The 21,244-nt window shown below is 43.7% G+C and overlaps 1 protein-coding gene across 1 annotated transcript in view; it reads right to left on the reverse strand.

Annotated features, from left to right (window-relative positions):
• Positions 1-21,244, reverse strand: part of LOC139563709 (laminin subunit beta-3-like) — a 27,349-nt gene continuing 6,105 nt past the window's right edge. Inside the window, exons 6-24 of the mRNA XM_071382576.1 lie at positions 15,355-15,469; positions 15,181-15,254; positions 14,869-15,060; positions 14,602-14,665; positions 14,156-14,343; positions 7,925-8,045; positions 7,517-7,705; positions 7,237-7,356; positions 6,802-7,092; positions 6,243-6,615; positions 5,887-6,047; positions 5,483-5,694; positions 4,765-4,968; positions 4,457-4,601; positions 4,029-4,236; positions 3,702-3,843; positions 3,356-3,532; positions 2,939-3,101; positions 1-1,864 (exon numbers count right to left, since the gene is read on the reverse strand). Coding sequence (XP_071238677.1) covers positions 1,725-1,864; positions 2,939-3,101; positions 3,356-3,532; positions 3,702-3,843; positions 4,029-4,236; positions 4,457-4,601; positions 4,765-4,968; positions 5,483-5,694; positions 5,887-6,047; positions 6,243-6,615; positions 6,802-7,092; positions 7,237-7,356; positions 7,517-7,705; positions 7,925-8,045; positions 14,156-14,343; positions 14,602-14,665; positions 14,869-15,060; positions 15,181-15,254; positions 15,355-15,469 — 3,279 coding nt within the window. The 3' untranslated portion in view covers positions 1-1,724. The remainder of the gene's footprint in view (positions 1,865-2,938; positions 3,102-3,355; positions 3,533-3,701; positions 3,844-4,028; positions 4,237-4,456; positions 4,602-4,764; positions 4,969-5,482; positions 5,695-5,886; positions 6,048-6,242; positions 6,616-6,801; positions 7,093-7,236; positions 7,357-7,516; positions 7,706-7,924; positions 8,046-14,155; positions 14,344-14,601; positions 14,666-14,868; positions 15,061-15,180; positions 15,255-15,354; positions 15,470-21,244) is intronic.

A 21,244-nucleotide genomic window follows, 5' to 3' on the forward strand; every position in this document is an offset into this window, starting at 1 on the left:
TTTCGGTTTAGAGAGCTGCAGCTCCCGTTTATTTTCGCCAATAAATCATAATCCATTATTGACCTTGTGTGCTAAAAATAAACAAATAGAAAGCAAAACATTTGTGTTAGGAAATTTCATATAAAGAATAAACATGAACATAATTATCATACCCATTATTTCCATGTCAGTATCATCACTCTCTGAAGGATATACAAAATATCTGAATTATTCATGTCCATATGCAACATGCTGCAACAACTCAACAGTCTACCACTACTGATACGACAGCGCATCATTAAACGCTCATATATTCACACATGAAACAAAGTAAAATGGAAACAATGTTGGGTAATGGATGCATAGATAACAGAAACGAAAAGGGATAAACGCTGGAGAGTATTTTCAAGAGGCATGAGTTATTTGGTACTGAACTAAAGACAAAGGGAACTCAGGTATTTAATAAGGGAATTGGTTGCTCAGAACAAAATCAAATCAAACGTTATTGGTCGTGTACACATGTTATCGCAGATTTCTAGCTCAAGCAGTGCAGCAATACCAACAATACAAAACACACACAAATCCAAACAATAAAAAGCATAGAGACGTATAGAGGTATCCAGTGCCCAAAAGCCTATATTAACATACATTGTGATGGCTCAGAAGTGTCTGCAGTTAAAGGCAAAGTTAACTAAAAAAAGTGTAATTAAAGGGACAGTTCCTTAAAAAGTATATTACAAATGAGAGCCTTTTCTACAACGTGGGTGAACTATCCCTTTAAAATACAGCTTGAAGAAAGAAATTCCTGCGGGGGGTATGTTTCCCAAGTGCAGGGGGTTTGAAAATGTTTATGCTATAACAATTAATTTCTTCAAGTCATCCCACAATCAAGAAAAATCTATAGGTGGTGGGGCTGACTAGTTGCAGACTCTTGTCATCTTACAATACATGGGCAAGATCGTTTGCGTTTATGAGCTATTGAGAGTCCCCTTACCATCACTGCCTAGCAGCTTGTGTACACTACTAAAATACATATAATAATAATTGATGTAACAGGCATTTCAATATTGGCTATTTTCGTTTTTATGACTTACAATCAACATGACCATGACATAGCGTATATACCCACATGAATGCTGACAAACATGGAAAGTCTCTTCTAATTTAGGCATATTAGATTTCAAATAAGTAGTTACACCAGCAAATTGGGAAGTGTAATAATAAAAGATTGATGAGGAATAACAGTACTGTTCTTGCTGACAAACACACTCATTATCCTATAACATGATAGCACATCATAAGGAATAAGAATTGTTCCACTATCTTACGTCAGCTAATGTGAAGGAAAGAGAAAATCTCCTGAAGACAACATGGCATAGTCGAAATCTACCCAAGACTACACCCTACCCAAATGACGTCTATTTATTTTTGCCCACTCCCCCCAATAGGATAAAACGTATACCATCTCTTTCTCCGTGTGCCATCTTAAACCAAATGTGTTTTACCATCAAAAGGTTCGGGCTGGACCAAAAACATTCAGGGCTGCAGCCCCAGAAATCACAGGCCTAATGATGTCACTGGGATGTCGTAGGATAAAGTTAAAAACCACACAATAAGGGAAACTCAACGTCATGAAAAACATATTTATTGGGACATTTATTCTACAAAATGGGACAAAATAAATAACATCGCTCCTCTATCTCAATGAACAGGCTATTTGAGGATGACCTCTGCCCTTTTACCTCTCAGCCCTGGCAGGTGGAGAAGATCTTGACCTTCTGTCTCATGTCAGCCAGGAGTTCCCGCAGTTTGCCGTCCAGACCGGTCAGCCTCTGGGACTTCAGTAGGACCTCATCCTGTAGTCTATGCAGAGAGTCTGCTTTACCTGAAGATAGAGGGGGGAGGGGGAGAGAAAAGCGAGAGGGGGAGGAGAGCAGGAGGAGGAACAGGAAGAGAGGGGAATGTTTTTTATTTACATATATATATATATATATATATATATATATATATATATATATATATATCTATATATATAAAATTTGATTTGTCACATGTGCTGAATACAACCTTACAGTGAAATGCTTACTTACAAGCCCTTAACCAACAATGCAGTTTTAAGAAAAGTGTAAAGTAAAAAATAGATAAGTTAAAAATAAAAATAACAAATAGATAAAAGCAGCAGTAAAATAACAGTAGTGAGGCTATACACAGCGCAAATTCATCACATGTCAAATATATATAAAAGCCAGACAGGGGAATGATCCTCATCATCACATCATTTCAGCAATCAGTGCCTTTAGTGCTCGCTTCAATCCGTAGTTCTGAAGATCAGCGCTGTAGCGGTGATTTACATTTAAAGGCAATGTTCCCGCGTTTGGGGAGAACGCATTCACAGTAAACAATGCACATGTCTAGCCCGGCTGACGCAAGGGAGCGCTGTGACCACACTGGTCTGGAAAGGAGGCCGTTTGTTAATGCAATAGTCACTCAGTTTGCTTGGTTCTCTCAAATGTAATTTTTTTCCCTCAGGGGTTGAAACCTCTCATTGTTCCGATTAGAAAATCCAACCATTGTAATGGAAGCGGGCGGCGCTCTGCGGCTGTGTGTGGCTTTGCGTGTGTTTTTTTTTTGTGAGAAAGAGGAGAGCCAAGCAGTAAAAGCACAGCCCCCTTCATCATCGACACATTGTGCCGACAATATCAAAGAGCCATTTCAGACTATGAAGTCAGGAGGACTTCGAGAGTTAGGTGTTAGCCAGACTAGCATATGTCGGCTCAATCGGAAATTACTATTAAATCATTTCAATCTCGCCATAACGCTGAACTTCAGCAATATGGAATGAATCGAGCCAATGTTCCACAAACGCATTATGCCCGCATACTGGATGGAGTGTGAAAACAGTCAAGTCAAATCAAATTTGCCAGGTGTGTTTGTGTCCCCTCGCTATCCTCCTCCGTACCTGCTAGTGCCTTCATCATGTCTCCAGTGTCCTGGGCCAGAGAACCAGCCTCCTCCTGCAGCTTCCGGAGACGCTCACCTGTCGTCCCCGTCCCATCGCCATGACCACTGGTCCTCTCTGCAGCACGCAGCTGCTCCAGCTGCTTCTCCAGGGACGCCAGGTCCTACAAGAGACAGGCAGTTGAGCACACACACACACACAACAGGAGGTTGGTGGCACCTTAATTGGGGAGGACGGGCTCGTGGTAATGGCTGGAGCCGAATGGTATCAAATACATCAAACATGCTCCATTCCAGTCATTATTATGAGCCGCCCTCCCGCCAGCAGCCTCCACTGACATACACGTACACACACACGTATAAACAGTAGGCATGCATAAACAGTACCACACACACATATACTTTAACACACACTCACCCTGGTCGCAGAATCTGCCTCCTTGTTAGCCTTATTGGCCTCTCCCTTAGCATTCTGGGCCAGCAGATCTCCAGAGCGCACCAGCGCCTTGAGCCCCTCCAGCTGAGGTTTCATCCCCTCAGCCAGGGCAGACGCCTCCCCTAGAGCCTTCACCGCGGGAGTCAACTGGGCCTTGGTCTGAAGGGAGGAGGGGATCAAAATGAGAGAGGAATAATAAGGTAAGAAGCTGTGAAGGATTTGGAAAATGGAGGCAATACAATCAATGTCAGTGTCAGACTAGTTTGAAAGCGTAATTGTACTCATTGGAGCACATTAGCTCAAATGGACACGTTCATCTCTCGCTCACCTGTGTGAGACTGTTGCTGATGTCTTCCACTATGTCCAGGCTGTCCTGCACTTTGTCGTTCAGGCCAGAGAGGGAGCCCTCCACGGCGGTGAAGCCATCCAGCAGCCCGTCAACATCATCCTTCACACCCAGCCCAGCATCCCTGTCACACAGCACACCACAAAGTTAGAACAATGTTACAGCAACCTTACGGCAACGTTCACAGCAGTCACAATAACGCTAAAGATACTTCTGAAACCACACAGCATTTTCATACATGACATCAATCAAGCTTCCAGTACATAGCCCTGTCATTAGACTGACATAAGAGGTCATAAGGTGTTATACCTAGCGTCCTGGGCCTCCTGTAGCAGGCGCCGGGCGGTGTCGAGCTGTGGTCCAGCCTGGTCCAGAACTGCTTTGCTGTCTGGGAGTCCTGCCGCCAGGGCTCTGATCTCCTGAAGCTTCCTCTTCAGAGCTGCCAGACTGAGAGGCAGCTTTGCGTTCAAGATCCATTCACTCACCGTGCTGATGTCTGTCGGATCTGACAAAGGGTCTGGAGTCAAGGAGGGAGAGGAGGGAGGGAGAGAGAGAGAAGAGGATTGCAAGAGGGAGGATGAGAAAGAGTGGAAGAGGGGGGAAGGGAGAGAAGAGGGGAATGTCAGTGAACCACACACTCACAAAAATACAATACAACTACTTCAATACTTTTACTACTAGTAAAACAGTATAAATAGGTTATTGAAGGTACTGGAACATAACTGTCGATGTGTCACCTGACAGGAAGTCCTTCAGCTCTTTAACAAAGTATCTTGTCTCCTGCAGATCTGCCTCCAAGTCATCCCTGGCCCGCCTCATCTGATTGGCCAGATCGTCCGTGGACTGTCTGACCATATTGACCGTGTCCTGTGTTTTCTGGATCTGTGAATTGAATGGAGAAAGGAGCAAAGCATTGAACGCCATATGATGAAACAAACCACTTAATTGACTGAAGGACATATACTACATGTCAGTATTCAAACCCAATAAACAGTTATATATGTTATAACATACAGTAAACAAACAAACAAGTGTCAGCTCCTACCTGTGCAGCAGCCTGTGTGATCTTCCCATTGAGCTGCTGCAGTCTGTCCTTTACCTCCTCAGCATCCCTCACAGCTCGGGTCCCCAGAGGCAGAGCCCCAATGCAACTCTCGCCACGACCACAGGGTGGCGCCCCCTCCGCAGGGCACAGCTCACCATTACACTGGGCAGGGGTACAAGGGGCAGAGCGCACACTGCCACACACCTGAGAGACAGGGAATAAAAATACACAGTCACGTTAAAATGGAGTTAGGGTTAAGGGTAGGGCTAGGGCTAAGGCTAGGGTTAAGGCTAGGGCTAGGTCTAGGGTTAAGGGTAGGGCTAAGGCTAGGTCTAGGGTTAAGGGTTAAAGGTAGGGCTAGGGCTAAGACTAGGGCTAGGTCTAGGGTTAAGGGTAGGGCTAAGGCTAGGGCTAGGGTTAAGGGTAGGGCTAGGGTTAAGGCTAGGTCTAGGGTTAAGGCTAGGGCTAAGGCTAGGGCTAGGTCTAGGGTTAAGGGTAAGGCTAGGGCTAGGTCTAGAGCTAGGGGTAAGGGTAGGGCTAGGGTTAAGGCTAGGGCTAGGTCTAGGGTTAAGGCTAGGGCTAAGGGTTAAAGCTAGGGTTAAGGCTAGGTCTAGGGTTAAGGCTAGGGCTAGGTCTAGGGTTAAGGCTAGGGCTAAGGGTTAAAGCTAGGGTTAAGGCTAGGTCTAGGGGTAAGGATTAAGGCTAGGGTTAAGCTTACCTGCTTGGCAGTGGGTGAGAGGTCAGGTTTGGTGTTCAGCTGCTGGTTGAGTTTCTCCAGGTCTCTGGTGTTCGCTGGTTGAACCTGGTTCTGGAGGTCAAGAGAATCCTCTCTGACCGCTGAAGATTGATCTACAGTCTTCCCACTAGCCTCCACAATCTTCGCCGCATCCGTGGACTCGTCATAGGCATTCTTTATAGAAGAGAAGGCCCCTGAGAGCGAACCAACCAAGACGACAGACAAACCGCTGTGTTAGCAGCCATAAGTGAGCTAAAACAAAACCAGACTGGTCTCAAGTCGATATGGTTCTAATTCTGATTTCTGGATCCTAAATTCCTCACTCAGCATTTTTGTGGACACACACGGATGGTGCTCACAGTTCTGCGGTGGCATATCTCTCTCACCTGCATTGTTGGAGTTGATAGGGTTCCTGAGAGCATCTCTCTTGGCGTTGTACAGCAGACCCAGGCCGCCCAGGAGAGCCTGCAACTCGTCCAGCTGTGAGCCCAGCTCGAGGCCTCTGCCTTGGGGTGACAGATCCCCATCCACCTGATCTAACTGGTCCCTGGACGATTACAATGGGGATGAGGGATAGTGAGCTAGGCAATGAAGGACTGTGGCCTTCAGATCTAGGGGTGTTTACATTTGGACAACGAAAATATCTAATTTTGAAAGCAAAGTATTGCAGGTTATGGAATCTGATGCCCACTTCTATTTGGAAATTCTAAGTTTTCCCGGGGACATCTGAACATCTCCCTACCTTAGTCTGCGTAGCTGAAAGAGGGCGTCGTTGACTTGTCTCGTAGAGGGAGTTGGGAGTGGGAGAGAGTCACGCATCTGGATGAGAGTGGCCTCCAAGGCCTGGATGCGGAGACCGAGACCGGTGGGCAATGAGCCGCCAGGACGAGAGGGGATTCTGGTGGAGAGTCTCTCTAGGCCCAGGGTGAGGTTCTGGATGTAGGAGTCCAGAGAGAAGAAGCAGGAGGGGCAGACATCACAGTCAGGAAAGGAGTAAACATGGCCACGGCTACAGGCATCACAACGAATACCTATGACACCAATACGGCACCGGCAGGCCCCTGTACGCTTATCACAGCCTCCTGGTACCATGCCTCCAGCAGCACACTGACACGCTGCAGATAGAGGGAGAGAGGGAGGAGATGGAGAGAGAGGGAGACAGAGAAAGGGAGGGTGAGATGAAGAGGAAAGAAATAGTTTGACTTAGTTGTCCATTTGGACTGAATTGATCAAAGCATTGAACAAAGCATGTCTAAAGAACCTTTGAACCTTTCTATGACAGAACACAACCGGTCACTTACGTCTGCAGCCAATGAGGGGGTCTCCGTAAGTGTTGTCAGGGCATTCTGTACAGGTACGACCTCCGAACCCTGACCTGCACTGACACTGACCCGTATTCCGGTCGCAGGCGTCACCATGGGAGTTGGTGGGGTCACAGCGACAGGGCTCACAGCCGCGGAAGGAGGAGGGGTTCCAGTAACCACGGGAACAGAGTTCACAGGTCAGCCCCTGGTGGTAAGGTCGACAGGGACACTGACCGCTCACAGGGTCACACACACTGGACAGGGAGCCCTCTGCACTGCACAAGCACTCTGGAGAAGACAGACAGTCAGATGGGGATAGACATACACATACACTCTGGACACCACCACAGTATGGCGAATACAGTTGTAAGTAATCATAACACAGGGAGAGTTTATGAACGGGTTCAGGGTCAAGGGTGAAAGGCGACTCACTCGTGCAGCCCAGAGGGTTGAAGGTGGTCAGGCCATAGTATCCCATCTTGCAGCGACACGACCCTGTGACATCATCACACCGACCCCCATTCTCTGCCCCCTCTGCACTACAATGGCAGCCTGTACAAAACACAGGAAACAAAACAGAAACACAACAAAGATATTAGAACACTGCAGCATATTGTGGTGCTGATTGAACCTATAGTAGGAGAGAACGAGGAATAAAGGCAGTAGTATTTGATGAATATATATTATTAAACCCGGTCTTAAGATCACTCACGTGTACAGGCATCAGGCTGGTCTATGCTGCTCCGGTGGTTGGGTTGGTATCCAGGGGCACAGCGGTCACATTTGGGCCCGGTTGTGTGGTGCAGACAGCCCTCACACACCCCCCCACTCCTCCATCCGCTCGCCTCATACACAGATGGGTCGAAACGGCACCGCTGGGCGTGGTTGTTACACTCACAACCTACAGGGGGCAGCACCAGAGGAAATATTCAACACGGGCATCTGTGACTGCATGTGTTCCGTCCACTCGCTCGCAACTGTGCTGAGTGTTCAGTCTTCATAGGAAGATGACTTATCTTTGCTGATTATGCGCTACTTTAGCAAAGTCCTCCTACTCCTGCACACATGCAAATTATCAAAAAGATGCAGTCAGTGAATTAAGGCATTAGTGGTTGCGTACGTTTGCAGGTGTGTGTGTTTCCCTCCTCTGCAGATCTCCAGGGCAGGTCGTTGTAGAGATCAGCACATCGCTCACAGTTTACACCTGCTGTGTTGTGCTGGCACTCACACTGAGCACTAACCTGCAACACACAGAGAGAGTGAGACACATTCAGAGGGTGAATGTGCAAGACAAAATATTTCAATGCTTTTTAACGGGTTAGTAGTAGGTGTCAAGTTTCCCGTGTGTATAATAAATGGTCCACCACCCAAAGGACATCCAGCCAACATGACAACTGTAGGAAGCATTGGAGTCAACATGGGCCAGCATCCCTGTGGAATGCTTTCTACACCTTGTAGAGTTCATGCCCCGACGAATTGAGGCTGTTCTCATGGTAAAATGGGGTGCGACTGAATACTAGGAAGGTGTTCCTAATGTTGTGTACACTCCGTGTATGTGCCTATGTGTTTTCGGTACAGAGTATGTGAGCAGAGTTGAGTGGTTGGAAATCCCGCTCATCGAAGCGCACTTCCTTTTCGAACTGCTCTTCTAAAAACCACTGTGCTCACAGGGGGGGGGGGGGGAAACTGCCGCTCCAAATTCGCTCTATTCATTAAAATCACAATTTAACCACCGGCCATCTATTTTTGTGACTACTTGGACCTACCATTTGGTTGAGGTATTGAAACCAAACCATATGATTTGAATGAAAAGTATTTTAATAAACATGAAAAGGTGAACGTGAGAAGCACTCGTCATTTCAATTAGGCTACATGTCATATTAAACTGAAGCCACACCCATTTTTTAAGATGGCGGCAAGCATGTCTGTCTTTTGTCTCATCAGTTTGTAGCTGAAAAGATTTGTACAGATTTTTGTTGGTTCATCTGACTGTAAACACACTGGATAATAGTACAATATTGCATACAGAGTCAATGTTCCTTGGATGTTTGTGGACTCTTCTTTGGCCCGGTATAGCGCTTGCCACCCTCCCAGCTTCTACCGGCCTGTACTGAAAACTACCTTCCAGGCGTTTCTCCCCTGGCTATCATACAGCGTTGCTGTTTTGATGGTCCTCAGCATTTAATCGCCTTGAGTAAGTCATAGTTCTCTCTTTGCTCCTGTGTTTTGTGCCTTCGTTGTATTTATTGTGGGTCCTAGTGCTGGCGGATTTCTAGTCTGTGGTTGGGTTCTGGCTTGCTGCCTATAACTGGGGTGATTTAATCTAATTATCACACTGTGTGGATTGATTGACTTTTAGCTGATTCCTCGCCAACCTATTTTATTTGCATGGATTTTAACTGCATTTTTTTTTTAAATGGCATCTACCACTTTCCCCCATAAGGGGAAACTGACTTTTACCAGACTGGCAGCGACCACCTTTAGAGACTACAGTGAACGTTTAATCTCAGGTAGGAGCTGCAACTATTTTGAACAGTTACGGGGTAATATTGGCCGGCCAAATTTCCAATGTGGAAACTGTCAGAATATTGTCTGAGCTGGACGTCCAGAGTAAGCAAATTGAGACATTTCAGTGTATCCTGGATAGGTCCCACTCTAAGACCTTTTCCTTTTCTACTCCTCAGCCTGGTCGTCATGCCACTACCTCGCCACCGTGTTGCCACTCTCTGACTGACTGGGCTGCCCAGCAAAGACCCCTCCCTAGTGAAGTCGCCTCTCCCCTCGCATCTCACCCACTCCTCCCATCCTACCCCGACCTCCGATACTCTACAGGAATGACGGAGTCCATCCAAATCATCTTGGCTCCTGGACTCTGTCCACGCATTTCAAGGTTGCTTTGAGACAATCACCCAAGCCCTGCTTAGATAACCCCTACCATTGTGTCCCTGAGTTGTCGTAGTGCTGCTGCAAATGTACATTGTCCCAGGAGCGTTGGAAGTCCTAATGTAAGTAACCTAATTTATGTCCCTCTAAGTCTCCTGAATGCCTCTATCGATCCTATAGCTATTGTATGCAGTAATCATGTGTCTATGAACTAGCATTATACTGTTAGCACTGAGGTGGTGCCCTAGTAGGAAGTTTGCTGTGTGCAGCTCACCCTGCACTATCGGCTCAAACATAAATATCACTGTCATGTCTAGTTCTGATAAACTTCCCAGTAAAGCAATGAAAACAATCAAGCATCCCAGAAAAGTGCTAAAAAATAGCCCACATTAACATATGTAGCCTAATAAATAAGGTTAATGAAATCTATAAAATTCATATACTGACCATCTCTGAAACTCACTTAGATAATACCTTTGGTATAGTGGTAGCAATACATGGTTATAACATATACAGAAAATACAGAAATGCCAACGGGGGTAGCGTTGCAGTCTATATTCAGGGCCACATTACAGTAAAGCTTAGAAAGGATCTCATGTCTAATACTGTTAGTGATATGGCTACAGGTTCATCTGCCTCACCTAATTCTTGTAGGAAGTTGCTATAGACCACCGCGCTAACAGTCAGTATCTGGATATAATATGTGTGAAATGCTTGATAATGTATGTGATATCAACAGAAAAGTATATTTTCTGGGTGACCTAAAACTTGACTAGCTTTTGTCAAGCTGCCCACTCAAGAAAAAGCTTAAAACTGTAACCAGTGCCTGCAACCTGGTTCAGGTTACCAGTCAACCTACCAGAGTATTTACAAACAGCCCAGGAATGAAATCATCCACATGTATTGATCACATCTTTAGTGATGCTGCAGAAATCTGCTGTAAAGCTGTATCCAAATCCATCAGATGTAGTGATGACAATATGGTAGCCATATCTAGAAAAACCAGAGATCCAAAGGCTGGACCTAATATTGTGTATAAAAAGGTCCTACAAGAGGTTTTGTAGTGATTCCTATGTTGGTGTAAAGAATATTTGCTGGTCTGTGGTGTGTAATGAGAAGCAACCAGACGCTGCACTTGACACATTTATGAAATGAGTTACTCCAGTTACTAATAAGCATGCACCCATTAAGAAAATTACTGTAAAAGCTGTTAAATCCCAGTAATTGATGAGGAATTGAAAAATGTTATGGTTGTGAGGGAAGAGGCAAAAGGAATGGCAAATAAGTCTTGCTGCATAACCGATTGGCAAACCTACTGCAAATTAAGAAATCATGTGACTGAACAGAACAAAAATAATAAAAAACTATACTATGAAACAAAGATAAATTATATAAAGAATTATAGTAAAATGTTTTGGAGCACCTTAAATTACATTTTGGGCAAAAAGGCAGACTCAGCTCAATCATTCATTCATTGAATGAGATGCCTCATTCATCACAAAACCCACTGATATTGCCAACTTTAATGATTTTTTAATGGGCAAGATTAGCAAACTTAGGCATGACATGCCAGCAACAAATTCAGAACCAACACATCCAAGTATAACTGACCAAATTATGAAAGACAAGTGTTGTAATTTTGAATTCCGTAAAGTGCATGTGGAAGAGGTGAAAAAATGATTGTTGTCTATCAAAAATGACAAGCCACCTGGGTCTTGACAATTTGGACGGAAAATTACTAAGGATGATAGCGGAGTATATTGCCACTCCTATTTGCCATCTCTTCTATCTAAGCTTACAAAAAAGTGTGTGCCCTCAGGCCTGGAGGGAAGCAAAAGTCATTCCACTACCCAAGAACAGTAAAGCCCCATTTACTGGCTCAAATAGCCGACCAATCAGCCTGTTACCAAGGCTTAGTAAACTTTAGGAAAAAATTGTGTTTGACCAGCTACAATGCTAGTTTACAGGAAATAAATGAACAACAGACGTTCAGCACGCCTATAGAGAAGTGCTTTCAAACATGCACATTCAACTTACACAAATGACTGATGATTGGCTGAGAGAAATTGATAATAAAGATAGTGGGAGCTTCTTTGTTAGACTTCAGTGTCGCTTTTGACATTATCGATCATAGTACACTGCTAGAAAAATGTATATGTTATGGCTTTATACCCCTTTACACTGTGGATTGAGAGTTACCCGTCTAACAGAACACAGAGGATGTTCTTTAATGGTAGCCTCTCCAACATAATCCAGGTAGAATCAGGCATTCCCCAGGGTAGCTGTCTAGGCCCCTTACTTTTAAAAATCTTTACTAATGACCTGCCACAGGTTCTGAGTAAAGCCTGTGTGTCTATGTATGCGGATGACTCAACAATATACACGTCAGCTACTACAGTGAGTGAAATCACTGCAACACTTAACAAAGAGCTGCAGTCAGTTTCAGATTAGGTGGCAATAAATAGCTTAGTCCCACATATTTCACACCAAAAGCATTATATTAAGACAAATCATTCACTAAACCCTAAACCTCAACTACATCTTGTAATGAACAATGTGGAAATTGTGCAAGTTGAGGAGACTAAACTGCTTGGAGTAACACTGGATTGTAAACTGTTATGTCAAAACATATTGGTGCAACAGTAGCTAAGATGAGGAGAGGCCTGTCCCTATTAAAGTGCTGCTCTACCTTAACAACAATATCAACAAGGCAGGTCCTACAGGCCCTAGAGGGACTTGGGAAAATTACAACTGGCCCAGAACATGGCAGCATGGCTGGCCCTTAAATGTACACGGAGAGCTAACATTAATAATATGCATGTCAATCTCTCATGGCTCAAAGTGGAGGAGAGATTGACTTCATCACTACTTGTTTTTGTAAGAAGTATTGACTTGTTGAATGCACAGAGCTGTCTGTTTAAACTACTCGCACACAGCTCGGACACCCATGCATACCCCACAAGACATGCCACCAGAGGTCTCTTCACAGTTCCCAAGTCCAGAACGGACTATGACAGGCGCACAGTACTACATAGAGCCATGGCTACATGGAACTCTATTCCACATCAAGTAACTCACGCAAGCAGTAAAATCTAATTTAAAAAAAAATACAGATAAAAATACACCTTGTGGAACAACGAGGACTGTGAAGAGGTACAAACACACATACAAACACACATAACATACACACTATATAAACACGTACACCTGGATTGTGCATAGTAGTAGAGTAGTAGCCTGAGGGCACACACTTAATGTATTGTGAAATCTGTTGGAAAATGTATTTTAATGTTTAAAATGTGTATTATAATGTATATTACTGCCATCATTTTTGCTGGACCCCAGGAAGAGTAGCTGCTGCCAAGGGGATCCATAAGAAATATAAATAAATATAAATACAAACCGCATATAAACACTAAATAGGTTAGGACCCTAAGATGGAACAGAAATGAATTATTTAGGCTATATTATTTCAATTATTTCAAGGCTATAGCCTACAAAGAAATACATTGTGAAGCATTTGTGAGTGCGACACACTATGCTGGTTGGGAGTCAGGGACATTAAGCGCTCAGCATTTAAACATTTTGTTGTATAAAATCATTTTAATCTATAAATGGGCATATAGGCTGTGACCTACTTAGAATTAAATATGTCTTATTAGGCTCAGTCTACAGTGCCTTTGAATTCATTTTTAGAAACACCAGTTTGGCCAGAGTCTGTGGTTTCTGGCTCATGCGATGGTGCCTGGAGAGCAGGCCAGTAGCGAAGAATATCCTCTCCACGCTTGCAGAACCACTAGGGATGCTAAACACCCTTTTGTCCACTCTTGCCAGGCTGGGCAGGGATGCAGTTTTTTTCTTCTTCTATAGGTAGGTCTAAAAGGTTTTTAGGCAACATAACCCATTTGAAACGGAAAGCTCCTTAAAAGTTGGAACATGCCAGGCCTATTGGGCCAAAATCAATGATGGCTTATTGTATAGATGATAATAGAACCAAAATTAAAGAAACTTTTAAGGGCTCTGATTTTATGTTTATAAATACTTTGCTACAATGACACACTTCATTAGCTACCCACCTTGTTCCTTTCTTTTACCGTGTGCACGTAGTAAGTACACCATCATGCTTTTGGGATAGGTGTCTTTTCAACTCCATGACTAGCTAAAGAAAGTGGCTATAGCAGCACACAAGTAGACTACAAATGCATGCTGGGCCGGGCATGACCTGAGCACATGAAGTGAGCGCTATTGGAGTGATATTGGAGTGGGCGAATAGGCCGATGCTCCATCCTTTGGGAATCTCGCTCCAGTCAAATTGGGCACGCTCAGCTCCTCGCTTCGCTCACATACTCTGGTTGGGTATAGGCGGTTGGTAATAGTCTTAGGCAGACAGCGGTTGGCCTGTAGATGTGTGTTGTATGTGTTAGGTATACTAGAACTGTGTGTTAGGTGGTTGGCACTGGTATCATACCTGTGTGCTAGGTAGCTGGTAGACAGTAGTATCCTGCAGACAGCGGTTGGCATGGCCGTGGCAGAGGCAGGTGCCCATCACTCTCATCTCTCTGAGGGCATAAAACAGCGAAGGGGTGCGGCCGGGCAAGCGGGAAATAGCACCAAGCTCAGTCAACTTCACCCGCAGGCCTGTCAATCCTGACACCTCTGGGGACCGAGAGAGAGCTGTCAATCACTGGGCAAAGCATCTCATTGGATCAGGAATGTTCAATCATGAAAGGTGTAAGTGGCTCTGGAGGAGAGCACTTGCTAAATGGCTCAAATATAATGTATAAGGACATTATATTGTCCATAGTAACAGTGGGTGTTGTCCATAGTAACAGTGGGTGTTGTCCATAGTAACAGTGGGTGAGTAACAGAGGTAATGGATGGGTAAGTGAATATGGTTGATTATGTTTATCTTACCTTGAATCTTCTGCCCATTGGGGACGCTGATGCTAGAGAACTGACGCAAGGGGCTGAACTGAATCTGTGTAATGCAATGAGGAAAATCAAAAAGGGGAACAGCAGAACATTTCATCTCTGGATAACACAAAATATCATGGGAATTTCCTCCAGTTTCCAACGTTGTTACCCCGTTATCTCATAAACCCGACCCTACATTGTGGGAGGCAACTGTCTGCCTAGGGAGACTACTCCCTACTCCCTTGCCTAGGGAGACTACTCCCTTACGGTCTGGTCCTGGTAAGAGTTAGCGGGGACGGGGGGTAGGGTGTAGCAGTAGGTCTGGTCCAGAGAGCGTGGCATAGTCATGGCAATGCCAGGGAAGGCCGAGCGACAGTCTGAGGCCATGTAGTGGGACGGTTGCCAGGTTTGACCATTATCCAACGTCCTCTCCACCACCAGCGCACTAGGATGGGGACCCTGTGTATAGAGGCAACTGGAAAATCAGTCCATAAGATTGTACAGCATTTAAAAAAAGACAATTCTGCCCTTGCACATTGGAAAAGCCCTGACCATGCTGCTCTGGCAGCTGGGTCTTACCTTGAAGGTCAGAATGATGGTGTCCAGCTGAAACAGGTTCTGTAGGTCCAACTGTAGGGTAACCGGACTCACATCTAAAGAAACATAGGTTGTCTTTATTTGGTGGGTCACAATAAGAAAGTTTTAGGATGGGTCACTCACAACATGTGTCCTGTAGCTCTGTAATCCCCTCACCTTTCCTGGCCTGCCACCACCTGTTGGGTCCAGTGGTGGATAGAACGTTCTGGATGGTGTGAGCTAACTGACTGGATGGATTCCTGGAGTCACAGGTACAGCACTTTATCCTCCACTGAGAGAGAGAGAGAGAGAGTTCATACTACTTAGCATAATTTACTGTATATAAGGTTATGCAAACAAAGCATGTTTGATTTTTAGAACGTAAGGGGGATAAAAAAATAAATAATCTAAAGATATTTAAATACATCTAAACCAGATTAGATTGGTTTATCATTAACGTTAATGGTTGTGTTCTAATGGTTGTGCTCAAGCTGTGCTCTGCCCTTTGTCTTATGCAATATAACCCAGAACTGTAACAGTACACACACACAGTGTGTGTTTGTGTTTGGGCATGCATGCGTACGTGTGTGTCCCCCCCTGACCTCTTTGTAGAGAATGTGAGTTATTGGTCAGCACACATTCAAACAGCACACGATTCGTGGGAGGTTTATATGCCTTTACTTTGACAAGAAATCCTCATTTCAGACAAATACGGACTGAGGGAACGTGAGAGCAATCACACAGCAACAAGACAGAACAAGGTATCAGTTCCTCCTCCAACACATTGGAACCACTCACAACGACCAATGTGCAAGTAAATGTTCATGTGGATCTTCCCACAGACACCATAGATAACACTGAGGTAAAGCCATGATATCTCAAATCAATACAGCACTGATGGGAAGGCTCTTGTGTAACACTAGTGAAGTGGTTTTTCTACACGCATTATGTGACCCAAGATCACTTGGTCCACACACAGGACTAAAGTCTGCAAAAAAACACTACAGTGAATACTGTAGTATTTACAGTAAACTATGGTATAAATATTGTTGTAAAAGAAAACTGTAGTATATACACTATAGTAATTCATATAGTGTTTTTGCAGACTGTAGTATACTGTAATATTTACTGTAGTGTTTAAAAAAAATCTTTGACATATAATTTCAGGAAACCTACTGGAAAAATACTAAAAGAGCAAATTTTCCATAACCTGTAGGTATGTAGGACAGGGGTCTGAACAGCTAGTTCAGCGCTTTGCTTCTTTTCTATAACCTGTAGGGTTCCCACTAACTGCTGTCACATATTGCGATATTGGGGAGGGTAATGGGCAGGGTATTTGCAAATAAGATACTGTAGTATTTACTATAGTAAAAAGAAAGTGTCGTTTTTGCGGACTGTTGTGTATTATCTTTTTATTTATTTTTTATTTTTTACAATACTTTAGTATTTACTATAGTATTTTACAGTATATTACAATGTTTTATAATAAGTACTACACACAACATCCGCCAACATCCTTCTACCACCCCTTGCAATCAAAAGATCACCTGTTTTAAACAAATATAGAACAGCAACTCCTCCCCTCTCTACTAGAACAACCACCAACCCCACTACCTATACCGCCAATTGCTCTCCCCTCCAACCCCCTTGTCTCCACTACCCTACACCTCCACCTCAGCTTGCCCTGGTCGGAGCGGGTTGGGACTGGGGCTGGAGCAGTTACTTGGCCTGAGTCAGGCTGGCTGGGCTCTCTAGTCTGTCACCGAGGCCATGGCTTTGTACCCCACCGGGTGAAAGGTTACACTGGACGTTTCAACATCAGCTATGGCCACTGTCAATCTGTTCAGCTTGCTTGTTCTCTTTTTATTACTCTTGTTTTCCCTCTCCAGGCACCATCGCATGAGCCTGTAGCCACAGACTCTGGCCAAACTGGAGTTTCTAAAAATGTATTCAAAGGCACTGTAGACTGAGCCTAACAAGGCATTTTTTCATTTCATTTATATTTAGTTATAAGTCACAGCCTATATGCGCAATTTATAGACTATAATGATTTAATACAACGAAATGTTGTCTAGGTTAACATATGGAATTGTTAGAAGATGGTCATACCAAGGATTTCTTAGCTATTTGATTTTGAATTTTAAGACTCTAAGAAAATATTACAACATTATTGGAGGAAACATTGTCTTTCTTGCTCTCTCTCTCTCGTTTGCTTACTCACTCTCTTTCTCTCTCGTTCTGCCGACCCCCCCCCCCTCTCTCTCCCTCCAAACCACGATTTCAAAAGTCGACAGGCAAGCTGCTGATTTCGTCAAACAAACAAAAATCTGTCTGCACATATGCGCCCACACACACACACACACACACACACACACACACAGTGTATAAACACATTTTTAATACACTGTTATAGACATAAATATGTCCACTAATGTTTGAAGTATAGTCCATGTTGTATAACAACTTTAGACTGTAATGTCAATTGGATGGCAATGATGTGATAATATTATTAATGTCTTCTGGTAAAGTCCCTATGAATTGTTCCCTAACCAATGGCGTGGTAAAGAGGGAAATATATTATCCTGTACTGTATGGGGAGATGCATGCCCTGACACAATGGAAAAGTTCAGAATTCAACAGTGGTTCGGAATTTGACACCCTTGATAAAGATGAGCAAAAACGTCTGTATACAATAAGTAATTAAAATACTCATCTATATTGTATCCTATGGGACTCCCAATCACATCCGGCCGTGATTGGGTGTCCTTTCGGGCGGCTCACAATTGGCCCAGTGTCGCCTGGGTTTGGCCGGGGTAGGCCGTCATTTGTAAATAAGAATTTGTTCTTAACCGACTTGCCTAGTTAAATGAAGGTTAAATAAAAATACAAATTAAATGGTCTGACAAACACCGCTCTAGCTCTGTCACCACAGATGTGGAAGAGGGAAGGGTAATTAATGGCGGAAGCAGTGGATTTTGATGTGATTTTTTTAATTATTATGTTAATTCGATTTCCACAGGGTTAATTTAATACAATGAAATGTTGTTTAAATGCTGAGTGCTTAATTTCCCTGACCAGCCTAGCATGTCGCACTCGCAAGTGCTTCACAATGTATTTCTTTGTAGCTATAGTCTTGAAATAATTGAAATAATATGACATAAATAATTCATTTCAGTTCCTTCTGACCTATTTAGAGTGTTTATAAGCTGTTTAATATGACGTGTAGCCTATTTGAAATTATGAGTGCTTCTAACATTCACCTTTTCATGTTTTCATGTTTCATGTTTAAATACTTCAAAACCAATGGTAGGTCCAGGTCACAAAAATGGATGGGTGTTGGTTAAATTGGGATTTTAATGAATGAAGCGAATGGAAAGGACTTGGAGCACAGGGCTCCCGAGTGGAGCAGTGGTCTAAGGCACTGCATCTCGGTGCAAAAGGCATCACTACAGTCCCTGGTTCAATTCCAGGCAGTATCACATCCGGCCGTGAGTCCCATAGGGCGGCGCACAATTGGTCCAAGTTTGGCCGGGGTAGACTGTCATTGTAAATAAGAATTTATTTTTAACTGACTTGCCTAGTTAAATAAAGGTTACTTTTTTTTTTTAAACAGGAGTGGTGTGCAAGCACTGATGAGCGGAATTTCGACCGCTCCACTCAGCTCACATACTCTGGTTGAAGCTCGGAGACTGAGATGGCCATGCAAAAAACAAATCCACTTTCAAACCAACAACTCCGGCCATCAGAACCACTGTGTTATCTAAATAGATTCGTACCCTTTTGACATGTGCGGGGGGTAAAAAAACGTTTGATTTCACCTCATTTGAACATTTTGTCATAAAAAAAGTGTTTCCCAACTCAAGAGGTTTTAAAACTGTTACAGGGTTGACGATTTAATTTTAAAATCAGCCATAAATCCCCTTGTGACAGGGGAAATTGAAGTTTTTTGTGTGCAACAGGGAGGGGCAATTGCATGCAAGCTTCAAATATTTCTAGCCTGTCTATCTATGGGTTACAGGGTTGACATGTTGTGCTCAACCCACTCAGTTGTCCACCACAAAACACCAGAAAATGGCCAAAAAGAGTAGAACCAGCTCACCAGCTTTTACACTATGATTTTACTATTAGATGTTCAACGCTTCTTTTGAAACATTTGATAGTTTCACCATATTAAAACTAGAGTTCAGTTCACATAACAGGGTTGACCTTAAAATGAGGGACAGTTTTTTATATAAATAACAATCTTCAGAAAATACTTTGTCAAAGCAAGAAAAGAACCAGGGCTTTACAGTCATGGTGAAAACGTGGAGAAATGTTGGTGTTAAGTGGGTTCAAATCTTCCTGCCAGTCACAGAGGGTGCGCAGAGGGACATGTCGAAACGCAGAATTGTCACTTTAGCAAGTCTTTATTCATATCAAAAATCTGATTTATTGAATTCTCCATGTGGTCTATATTAAAGAGCACTTCATTGAATATAATAGGCTTTTCAAATATTGCTACACAATTTCTAATTAAAATATCAAAGGGCCTCATTTTGTGGAACAACCCATATGCTCTGGCATCAGCCCTGACCCTGGTCTGTCAGTGTGTCTATTTCTGCACCAGTGGTCAGTACTCAGAGATTGACCACAAGACAGAGATGCTGAAAGGACAGCACTGTTCATTGTTTGAGTGACTTTCTAAGACTTTGAGTGAATGTATCGTTGGTAGTGAACAGCATTCTGGCTATTCATTAATTACAGAAACAACTTCCCAATTCGTCAGAACACAACCAGCAGCATTAGAAGGAACACAAATTATAATTATTGTAAAAAAATTCTAAAACAATCCCACATATTGGAGAATTCAGATAAATGCATGAATCCTTCTAGCTTAGGCTTCTAGCGTTATAGCTTACAAAGGCAGCCCATTTCTGATATGTTGCCCAATTATTGGCAAAAGATCTGATCTGATTGCTCAAAAGACAAATTAGTTAGAAAAAAACTACATTTGGGTTACCTGTGTAAACACAGCCTTTTTTAAAATACAGTTTGGTATAGTCTGCTTCAGGCACAAGACTCCCTGGACCTGGTCAGTGTCCAGCCAATCAGTGCCCCTTGGGCTGCAGGCTGCTAAGGATAATATGGAGAAACTCTGCCAGACCACTGGAATCTGACCAGAATAGATTAGTCTGCCAATGTAGCAGCCTGTATCAAAGTGTGTTTGTATTGCCAGCTGGCTGGCTTTTTGGACCAGAGGACAGACACTAACGCCACGGAGGCATGGACCATGGTACCACAGGGAGAGTTCTGAACTGGGCAACTCATGGTGCCCTCCTTCTGGTAGCCCCTTATTGGTACCTTTTTTTAAATGATAAAGCCATCCAAATTGAATCAGATTTCCATGGTGGGTGGACTGATGACAATATTTGATTCCCCATTTTAAATGTCTGCATTACACTCACTGTAGGAGGCTGCTGAGGGGAGAACGGCTCATAATAATGGCCAGAGTGGAGCAAATAGAATAGCATCAAACACCTGGAAACCATGTGTTTTTTATGCATTTGATACAATTCCACCAATTCTGCTTCAGCCATTAACAAGAGTCAGCTATTGGCTAAGATCCCCTCCATCCCTGAGGAAAATGGGACCAGCCTTGCCTCTCTCATCTCTGATTAGTTCATACCAAACCCTGACAGAAAATCACTTTGAGCCATGTTGGCTTGTTGCTATCGGCAACTCTCTGGCAACTGCCAGTGCCAAGGGCGTGTCAAGGGTAGAGGAGAGTGTTGGGCAAGAGAGAGGAGTCTCGCAGTCTCACACCAAATCCAGAATAGATCTGTCAGCACTGGACAGGAAGGCCAAGCCTCCTATCCACTCTAACACCTACTCTATCCTTTCTTCTACCCCTCTCTCTATCCCTCTCTTCTATACCTCTTTCTGTCACATCCTGATCTGTTTCACCGGTCTTATGCTTGTCTCCCCCCCCCCCTCCAGGTGTCGCCCATTTTACCCTGTGCATTTATACCTGTGTTTTCTGTTTGTCTGTTGCCAGTTTGTCTTGTCTCGTCAAGCCTACCAGAGTTTT

This window comes from Salvelinus alpinus, chromosome 2, assembly GCF_045679555.1.
Source record: "Salvelinus alpinus chromosome 2, SLU_Salpinus.1, whole genome shotgun sequence".
In the NCBI taxonomy this organism is placed as follows: domain Eukaryota; kingdom Metazoa; phylum Chordata; class Actinopteri; order Salmoniformes; family Salmonidae; genus Salvelinus; species Salvelinus alpinus.